At 34.9% G+C, this 10,870-nt stretch overlaps 1 protein-coding gene across 1 annotated transcript; it reads right to left on the reverse strand.

Moving 5' to 3' along the window:
* Positions 1-364: 364 nt before the first annotated feature.
* On the reverse strand, positions 365-4,155 carry LOC131638682 (reticulon-like protein B21). Its single transcript, XM_058909239.1, has 9 exons — positions 3,063-4,155; positions 2,906-2,977; positions 2,704-2,806; positions 2,440-2,514; positions 2,207-2,351; positions 2,048-2,117; positions 1,813-1,878; positions 868-990; positions 365-788 (listed from the first exon to the last, which is right to left on the reverse strand). Exons 1-9 carry the CDS (start codon positions 3,877-3,879, stop codon positions 661-663), a joined length of 1,599 nt encoding a protein of 532 aa, XP_058765222.1. The 5' UTR covers positions 3,880-4,155; the 3' UTR covers positions 365-660.
* Positions 4,156-10,870: the final 6,715 nt, after the last annotated feature.

Genomic DNA, 10,870 nt, shown 5'->3' on the forward strand with positions numbered 1-10,870 from the left:
AAGGAGGTATCGAAGATGCATTTTTGGAACATCCCCTAGTACAAGATAGAATTTCAAAAGTCCATGTCTGTCTACCACTACTATAAGTATGGCCTCTTGTCTCATACCAAAACACATTACACCAAAATAAACATCAATTGGCATGTCACATATGTCTACTTCAACGGTGCAAAAATTTCAATTGAATTTAAGTTTACTAAGTACACCGCTCTAGCAGATCTGAAATACGTATTGTGGGATCTCCTACCTTTCGGAAACAATCAAAAAATTGTAAAGCTCGAATACCGATCCATCGAACGACAATAAAGAGAAGATTGAGTTCATCAACTTTAAGTTAAAGATAAAGACGAGTACAATAATCCATAGGGTGCATTAAGAAATATCAAAAATAAATTGGTCAGGCCAAATAAAAACTTTTTTAATAGGTGATGAGAATTAATGAAAACAAATTTCTATAGCTATAACTGAATGCTAATTACATAACATGAGCATCCAAGCTTTATTATTCCCTTTTGCTATTGAACCGGACTTATCAAATAAACAAAATTTACAAGCTTAAAACTATAGCTATGAATATATAGAATATAAAGAAAAGGAGAAAACATTGTAGGAAAAGAGTAAATGTGGTAGCTTGCAATAGGTTCCACGAATATCATCGTTTTAGAATCCTTTCTTTACTTTATTGGGTTGTTCCCATGTTTCTTCACATTCTGTTTCATCTTCCACACATTCTTCCCTCACCATATAGTGTTGCTGATAGTATCTAAATGCCACAAATAACACGAAAACTGCAATTTAACATTAATTAGTTAGTACGTACATGTATTCAACTATCTAGTTAAGCGAATTGCAAACAAAATAATTTACCTGCCCAAATGCGAGCAACAACCGATGACAGATTCCATACAAGACCGAAGATGCCAAGAGCCACGGCTTTCTTGTGAGTGCAAGAATCCCATGCATCCCGAAATCGACGAATCCAAAAATTTCCTTCATCATGTCAACAAAATTAAAATGTTTTAGACTTCTAAAAATCTCTTAAGCTTTTCGAGGTTTTGTGTAACTCAATACAATTCAATAGTGACAAAATAAACATATTTAACTACGGTTTGACAATAACAAATATTTTATGAAATTCTATTTAGACAGATTCAATTATAACAAAAATTGTAGCTATGTGCAGACATGCGCTATTCCGTCTTACGCATCCTAAAAAATCATCTTGAGGAGGTGCCAAGAAAACCAATGAAAAAAAAAGAATAAGAACATAGGAAACTGATTTTTATTGACTTTTGGAATTGGGACCACACAATTCAACAATTATGTTTCCTTCACTATCAGGCCAAGAAAAAGGAGACCCAAGTTCTAGTAATTGGTTTGTCAGAAGAAAAAAAAAAGAAAAGAAAACCAAAGATGCTAATCCATGTGATGCATTAATTATGTTTCATAAAGACAAGAAGAAAATCTTAATTGAAAAAGGTATAATTGGAGCTTTATGTAAAACATAAATAAAACTGTAGAATCATATTCATAACTAATCTTAATGATATTTTTGAGAATCAGAGATTAACTATTAAAAACAATTCACAGATCTACATTATTATGATGCATTGGGTTTAGAGACACGTTAACATAAAATAAAATCATGAGTATAAGTAGTTGTCTGTTTTTAAACACTTACGAATAATTCATTCAGGTTTTGTGGGCCCATGAAAGCACTGTACCGTTTCAACTATCAATCTATATACTGTGAATGTGTAGTAAAAACACTCGGGCATTAAAAAATGGTAGAAAAAGCAACATTAAAATTACCATATGCAGTTAACTGTGCTGAATACGAAGAGCAGATCTTTGGTACTATAAAAACTCCAAAGAACCCTGAAATTTGTCAGTAACCAATCAACTCACAACAAATTCAGTAACAGAATAACCAAACAAAGTTATTCTATTTTGCATAGATCTTAAGTTTCTTTTCTTAAAAACCTGAATTAAAAGTGTTCAACATAACAATATCGATATTATCGGTTAAATTAGAGTTCTAACTTACCGAATTTGGCCATCTTCCATATAGTTATGAAACTGCCACATCTAGCCAAAACAAACAGAAAAATTGCCAACTGCAATTGTGGTACACACCAGAGCCAACATAAGCATTATATATAATGTTTATGAATAAAATGTTGAAATGTTAAGAATAAAATATTACCTTCATTGTGGTACCAGGATCTCCTGAGAAAAGTGCTTTGAGCTTGGACAAGAATTCATTCAAATATGGTAGGACCAACTGCAGCATCCAAATTGCATCTTTTTCTCCTACTACATAATTTGAGTCTTGTACATCTATGACACCCCTGGTACCAAAATAGAATCGGTATATTGGTACAGGGCGATATCAAATCTAAACTTGAACTAAGAATCATTGTCGTAAAAGTTGATTACCTGCAAATTAGGGATCTATACAGAAAGATAACCGCAAGATAGACAAGACCAACATAGGACATTGCAGAAATAACACTGCAAAAGGCAAGGACAGAAAAACTTGAGTTCTGAAAGGGTAAAAGATGTATTATTATATCACTATGAAACACGGACACCTGACCTGACACCAACACTGACACGTCGACACTGATAATAATTTTAGAGATGTGATGTCGGTTTTACAGAGTTATATTATATTCATAGTATTTAGTTTGGATTTCTAACCTCAAATTAAGATCCTTTGCATAAGAAGATGAGACTATAACAAATGTTCCAACCCCGAACACAAATGCTGATCTTGAAACATCTTTCCACATTATCAAATCCACTGAGTCATAAACCAGAATTGTCAGTGCCATTTATAATCCAAATAGAATGAAATTCAGTGAACACAAAATCTCAAAATTAAGATGAAACTAAGTCTCACCTAGACTCTGCAACTTGCTTTGGGTTTGTGGAATGCTACTGTGTTCTTTTTCCTTTGGCTTTGGAACCGAATCTTAAAGATCATTAACACAAAGTATTTAATTAAATCCTAAAAATAAAAATAAAAAAACAAAAGAATGAAACTGAAAAATTCTTACTCGAATTTTGGTAAATTGTTGAATTCCTTCTGATTGTAGAGGATTGCTTGACTACCAGAGGTACAGAAATTGGTCTTGTAACTCTTGTTTCATTTTTGTGATGAAATCGCATGTTTGCATTCACAACCTTTTTTGTTTCTGGTTTTGGTTCTGGTTCTGGTTCTGGTTCTCGTTCATTCACAACAACCTTATCCTTTTCTGGTTCTTGTTCTGGTTCTACTTCATTCCCAACAACAACCTTATCTTTTTCTGGAATAGTAATTTCCTTGACATCAAAGCATTTTGTCTCATTCTCAATCTCAATCTCCTCGTCATTACTAACACGAACCGAATTTTCATGCGACATCTCTTTCTCTTCACAATTCTCAACATTCTCTTGTTCTTTCTCAGTTTCAATCTTTTCAGACTCACCATCACCACCACTCAATTCATCATCAACCTCATTTTCTTGAACTTGATCCAATTCAGACTTCGACTTGCTCAATTGAATTGAATCAGTAGAAGTTGAATTCTTCTTGATCGGATTCGGATCTGATTTGATCTTCTTCAATTCACCAACTTTTTGTGTATCAGATCTTAGCTTTCTTGATTGAATTGGGCTTCTCTGTTGTTCCTCCGAATTCTTGTGAACTGGAGTCCAAGTTTTTCTAGGCACAATTGAGGTTCTTTTAACTCTAGAATTAGAAGTAACAGCATTTTGTTCTTCTTGTTTGAACACTTTGATTCCGCCTTTAACTTGATCATTCTTCATTCTGGTTTCCCACACTGAGCCTGGAGCAACCACTGCTTTTCTTTTATTGGTATTGAATTCCATCATAGATCTATTTATTATACAAGTGACAAATGGGACATAAGTGGATAAGAGGCTTGAAGATGAAGCAATGGCGGTTGGTGAGGGTGCAACATTGGGATCCCTTTCTAAAGCAATTATAGTAGAGTTGTTGTAGTTGCTACTCACTTTTCTTCTTTTTTTTTTTCTTTTCTTGTTTGTTGTATTATTTAACTTTTCTTTCTTCTTTTTCTCTCACTTACTTGGTGGGGTGCAATGAGTAGCGTCGGTCGTTAAGGATTTCACTAAACTATTGATTCTCCTGAAGCTTATCTCTACTCTCTCACACATGGCATATATAATAGTAACAATCAATACTTAAGCTACCATCACACAGATGATAAATATATAAAATCTCATTCAGTGCGACCTATTTCTTCTTCTTTTCTTTTTTTAATACACATGTCATGTGACACATATATGCTTTTTTTTAATTTATTTTTATAATCATACATGTTAAAGCATAGTATTTTGTTTGTGTATGTATTATGAATTAGATCAATCAACCTTTGAGATTTATCTCTATAGATTTTTATTCCTAATATTTATACGCAAATTTTTCATAGAAAACTTTTGCTGTGTAATTGGAATGACACGTAAAGGGTGTAGCGTGTTAAGAATTACAAGTGTGATTGTGGAGAAAATAGTCTCACATTGGATAGAAATGTGGAGACTTAAGCATATATAAGTGGGAGAATCAGTTCACCTATCACCTTAAGGTTTTAGGTAGAGAAGTGGTGTGTCTCCCACAAAGGTGTGTTGCTCAAAGAATGACCTCATAGTATGCTCCTCACTCTGCACCCCCGATTGGTGTACTAACACTTGGTATCATGAGCCCTTGGTTTCGAGAAAGGGACTGACTTACTTGTATCAAAAGTACCCCAAATAGGCAAAGGGTAAGAGTCCCGCATGTGGATAAAGTGTCCCGTTGAAGAGTGTTAACGGCGGTACAAGTGTGTGGAAGAGAAGGTTCCACTTGAGGGGGGGCATTGTGGTAAAGACTCACACTTGAGGGGGAGTGTTAAGAATTACAAGTGTGAGTGTAGGGAAAATAGTCTCACATTGGATAGGAATGTGGAGACTTAAGCATATATAAGTGGGAGAACCCACTCACCTATCACCTTAAGGTTTTAGGTGGAGAAGTGGTGTGTCTCCCACAAAGGTGTGTTGCTCAAAGAATGGCCCCATAGTATGCTCCTCACTCGACACCCCCGATTGGTGTTCTAACATAGCAAAGATATACATATGCTTTATCTATCGTTCCTTCTAGGTCATTCCATTATTGGTTTAAGCGCGTCTTTTTGGATAGGATGCTCTTTCTTTAAATATATCGCATAAATCGTTTATGCTTTCGTCTATAACGCATCATTATGTGGATAACGCAAATTTGGTCCACAATGGAAAAAAGGTGTCATTTGAATTCCAGGAAATCAACTACGCATTTCTAGAGTGGTAGTTATATTTCCAGAAGTCTTGGATCCATGCCTAGTTGTCGTCCTCGGTTTTTATCGCTCGTGAGATACGAACTGACTCTTCTTTTATTTTTGAGTTTTGAAAATCAGAGAGTCGCCACCAACTTTTATTTTATCCAATTTAGGAAAGGTTTATAAAAGAAACAGAAAAAGACCTTTAAGAGATTTTGGGTTCGGGGGTAGGTTATACAAAGGGAAGGTATTAGCACCCCTTTGTATCCATGGTTATCCATGGGCTCTTAATTGCTTAGCTCACTTGTTTGAATCATTTGTCTTGCTTTGAAATGCTTGTATGTGGTTTTAAAATACCTTTGTAAATTAACTTTGTAATGATCCTTGAGCGGATGTATACAAAGTGTTTTATCTTTTGAAAGGTGTTTTTTGAAAAAAAGATCTTTAACTTTGTAATGATCCTTGTTTGGATATATACCAAGTATTGTCTTTTTTTTTTGAAAGTTTCATTTTGAAAAACAATGAATATGTGAAACATTTGTTGTTTTGATTTGAGCAAGCAATTAGGAGATCTACCCTAAGTTTATAAAGTATTTTCCCATTCCTTTTAGAAAATTCTCCTTTGACCGGATGTAAACAAAAGTTTGGATTTGTATTTGAAACAGTAGAATTGATTTTGAAAAGAGTAACAGAGTGATTACCCTAAGAGGTGCAAGTGTGATCGTGTTCTGGTTCAGATATTTTTATCTTTGAAGTTAGTGATCTAACGTTTCAGTTATTATCTTTGGCATACACGCAGTTTTATATGTACAGAAATTTAAAGTGCGGGAATGTAAAATGCGGAAAATAAATCTACGCTATTACATCGATTGTGCGAGAAATGTAAACTACGCTATTTACATGATTTTTGACAACCTATACACTTATCTATGAATTTAAATTGCAATAAGATAAAAGGAAATATTTTTGAATTTTTTGTATGGTTGATTTTAATTAGAATTAATGCATAATTAATTTAATTAAAAATCTAAGAATTAGAAATAAAATTTAAACCTAAAAAATAAGACTAAAATATGTTCATTTTGCTTGTTAATTAATTTTAATATAAAAACTAATTTTTTTGGATTTTTGAAGTTGTTTTGGAAATTTATTAAGTTAATTATATAATTATATAAATAATTGTACAAATAATTATTATATCACATAATAACTAAATAAATAAATAATTATTAACAACATCAAATAATATAATTACTAAAATAATAGCGAATAAAATCGGGCTGTTACAGCCGTGGCCGAGTTAGAGGTAGGCACCGGCCGAATTGCATGCAGGCAACTCGTGGTAGGCACCGGTCGAGTTGCAAGTAGGCAACATGAGGTAGGCACAGGCTGAGTTGCAAGTAGGCAACTCGAGGTAGGCATTGACCGAGTTGTAAGTAGGCAACTCGAGGTAGGTACCGACTGGGTTGCAAGTAGGCAACTCGAGGTAGGCATCGGTCGGGTTGCAAGTATGCAACTCGAGGTAGGCATCGACCGAGTTACAAGTGTAACATTCCAATTTTTATTTCCTTATTTAATTATTAGGTGTTTGTGTTATTAATTATTATTTGTTTGATAATTAATTATTTGTTATGTTTTGATGATTAATTGAATATGTGTGTTATTTAATTAATTAGGTGAGTAAGTGAATACTAGTATATATCTAGTAAAGGGCTTAATTAATTAGAATATAGAATTAGGTGGGTTAAGCCTAATATGTTAAAATGAGTTAGTAATGAAAACTAGGATTTTAGAGACATAACAATTTTGGGGAAAAAGAAAGAAAAGAGGCTAGAGAGAATGAGAAGAGAAGAAAGAAGAGAAAAAAAGAGAAAATTGGAGATTCTTGAAGAAGAAGGACTAGAGATTCCAGGTAAGGATGTGAATCCAAGTGATTATAGGTAGATATAATTGGGTAATGTGTGGGGTTAGAAAATGCATGAATTTAGGATTTGGTAGATTACTATTTCATGTATTTTATTGTGGAATGGGTATGTTAATCCATAAATAATGTGAAATATAACTTGTTATAATGATTCTATGTATGATTCTATGAATGGGTATGAAGATAGCATATGATTTGATGGATGTATGATGAATTTAAGAAAAACCCTAACTTTTGAGTTTGTGTAGAAATCCATTCAATTATTGATAATTGGTGTGTTAAATGTGTTAGAATGAGTACTGTTGAAGCAGGCATAGTGGCAAACAACAAAAGATTTGGAAATATTGATCCGGGAATTATCGTCCTCAGAAATGGAGAGATGCCATTCAACAGTTTCTACGGTTTCGTGCTCGAGTTTGAATGAACGAAAAGCAAACAAAGATATGGACAGAAAAGACACGTTCTTAGAAGAGAAATAACTTATCAGGCATGCAAATGTATTCACTCTTCACAAACGTAAACTTACTGACCGATTATACTCAACCTACGATGCTCATCAATGTTATCACGTATCTCTCACATAAGCGTCCATCTCTAAAGCACAAACGAGATCATCTCACAACTAAGGTTATCTCTAACGCGAAGCTGCGAGAACATCCGTATTCTCGCGTCGGTGATCTCTCGCACGCCGCTCAAGCACGAAAGCATTACGTACAAATACAAATAGTGAATGCTAGCCCTAAATCTATCTTTAGAGTTCAAACCAACAGATTATCATCCTAGATAAAGATTTAAGAAGTTTATCTCTAAAGCAACCCAAATCCCCAACATAGAGAAAAAGTCCAGGATAACATCAACACAAATTTATAAAGCAAGTTAAATATAACATTCTAATCGGTAAATATACATAAGATTCGAGTAACTATAAAAACAAACCCAACACAAAGAAATACACAGAGAATAGTAGAGATAAACCAAACATCGCACGGGTTGTCAGTTCCGGTTGATGAGAAATCCACCTTTGATCTTCCAAGTGCTTGTCCCAGTGTTGTTTTCTAAGCTAATACTACTCTAAGAATGAAGGTGATGGAGTTGGGACCAAAAACTTTCCCAAAACCATAACACTAACATGTACAAATGAAAGAAATATAAAAGCAATTCTGCGCAGGTCCGCTAAGCGGGATGAGGCCGCTAAGCGGGCCACACTTATTCACAAAATATCTGCAATAGTACAGTCAAGCTCGCTTAACGAGCTTGCTCTGCTAAGCGTACATAAAAATCTGGTTCGCCTCTAGAAAGCGCGCTGGACGATCGCTTAGCGAACTGTTCTGCATAATTTTGCTTATTCAGCTCCAAAATTGCACAATCAAAGTCGTGCCTTCGACACTTTATTCCTCGAGGCTCTGATATGCATAAATACCTATAAAAAGAAGGAAAAACTATTAAACGATACATAAAACAGATGAAACCTAAAGTATGTGAATATATACATAAAAGTTGGGATTGTATGACAAAAACCATAAGAATAGAATTGTTAAGTGCCACAAATATATACTCAAAATATCGACAATTTGGCACTTAACAAGTACCCATATGTTATAATGATAAGATGTAATTAGAAACTATGTGTATGATGATTTTGTTAGAACAAGATTTGTTCTGATCAATTATCTTAGTTTTGATGATAACAATAATATGAATTTTGATTAAGATAATATGGTACTCTAATCCAATGCAATTTCCCTTTCAGGAAATATATAAAGAGTACGCATAATTCAGCGCTCAGAAGCTTTGTCTCAAAGGGTTCAGCATGCAACATCAGAACATGGTCTGGCAAGACATCAGAAGATGGTCGAAGCAGAATCAGAACATGGGTCTATGGAAGCATCAGAAGAACAAGAGAACAGAAGCACTGAAGTTCTGATGGTATCACGCTCAGAAGCACTTCAAGGTCAGAAGATCAGAAGATGCTATGCACCAAGCTGTTTGACTCTGATGATATTCAAACATTGTATTCACAAACATCAGATCAGAAGAAAGTACAAGTGGCAAGCTACGCTGACTGACAAAAGGAACGTTAAAAGCTACTAAAGGCTACGTCAGTAGACACAGCGTGAACAAGGCTCGAGGTAGTTGACAAAAGCGTATAACATTAAATGCGATGCTGTACGGAACACGCAAAGCATTAAATGCACTCAACGGTCATCTTCTCCAACGCCTATAAATATGAAGTTCTGATGAGAAGCAAGGTTAACGATTCTGCACCAAAACAACTCATATTAACTTGCTGAAACTCTGTTCAAATTCAAAGCTCAGAATCTTCATCTTCATCAAAGCTCACTACATTGCTTTTGTAATATATTAGTGAGATTAAGCTTAAACGTTAAGAGAAATATCACAGTTTGTGATTATCGCTTTTAAGAAGCATTTGTAATACTCTTAGAATTGATTACATTAAGTTGTAAGGAACTAGAGTGATCGTGTGGATCAGTATACTCTAGAAAAGTCTTAGAGGGTATCTAAGCAGTTGTTCCTGGAGTGATCAGTGTGTGATCAGAAGACTCTGGAAGACTTAGTTGCTGACTAAGTGGAGAACCATTGTAATCCGTGCGATTAGTGGATTAAATCCTCAGTTGAGGTAAATCATCTCTGCGGGGGTGGACTGGAGTAGTTTAGTTAACAACGAACCAGGATAAAAATAACTGTGCAATTTATTTTTATCTGTCAAGTTTTTAAAGCTACACTTATTCAAACCCCCCCTTTCTAAGTGTTTTTCTATCCTTCAATTGGCATCAGAGCGCCGGTTCTAAGGTGCAAGCACTTAACCGTGTTTAGAAAAGATTCAGGAAGAGAAAAACGCTTCAGTAAAAGATGGTTGATGAAAGTGAAAAGTCTACACCTGCATCTACATCTGGCTCTGCTGAGCAATACAACGGTAACAATGGTTATACTAGACCGCCGGTATTTGATGGTGAAAACTTTGAATACTGGAAAGATAAACTGGAAAGTTACTTTCTTGGTCTAGATGGTGATCTATGGGATCTTCTGATGGATGGTTACAAACATCCAGTAAATGCCAGAGGCGTAAAGCTGACAAGGCAAGAAATGAATGATGATCAGAAAAAGCTTTTCAGGAATCATCATAAATGCAGAACTGTTTTGCTGAATGCTATCTCTCATGCTGAGTATGAGAAGATATCTAACAGGGAAACGGCCTATGACATATATGAGTCCTTGAAAATGACTCATGAAGGAAATGCCTAAGTCAAGGAGACTAAAGCTCTAGCTTTAATCCAGAAGTATGAAGCCTTCAAGATGGAGGATGATGAAGACATTGAAAAGATGTTTTCAAGATTTCAAACTCTTACTGCTGGATTGAGAGTTCTTGACAAGGGATACACCAAGGCTGATCACGTAAAGAAGATCATCAGAAGCTTACCCAGAAGATGGGGTCCTATGGTGACTGCATTCAAGATTGCAAAGAATCTGAATGAAGTTTCTCTGGAAGAGCTTATCAGTGCCTTGAGAAGTCATGAAATAGAGCTGGACGCAAATGAGCCTCAAAAGAAAGGTAAGTCTATTGCATTAAAATCCAATATCAAGAAATGCACTAACGCTTTTCAGGCTAGAG

This window comes from Vicia villosa, unplaced genomic scaffold (genome assembly GCF_029867415.1).
Source record: "Vicia villosa cultivar HV-30 ecotype Madison, WI unplaced genomic scaffold, Vvil1.0 ctg.002372F_1_1, whole genome shotgun sequence".
Taxonomy (NCBI): domain Eukaryota; kingdom Viridiplantae; phylum Streptophyta; class Magnoliopsida; order Fabales; family Fabaceae; genus Vicia; species Vicia villosa.

Bases quoted from the DNA above. Each gene is read 5' to 3' on its own strand.
- LOC131638682 (XM_058909239.1), bottom strand. From the start codon at position 3,879: ATGATGGAATTCAATACCAATAAAAGAAAAGCAGTGGTTGCTCCAGGC. The intron at 2,352-2,439 runs GTAATCAACTTT...TTTTGGTACCAG, and splicing joins TATAGATCCCTAATTTGCAG to GGGTGTCATAGATGTACAAG. The intron at 991-1,812 runs GTAATTTTAATG...GACATGATGAAG, and splicing joins AGCACAGTTAACTGCATATG to GAAATTTTTGGATTCGTCGA.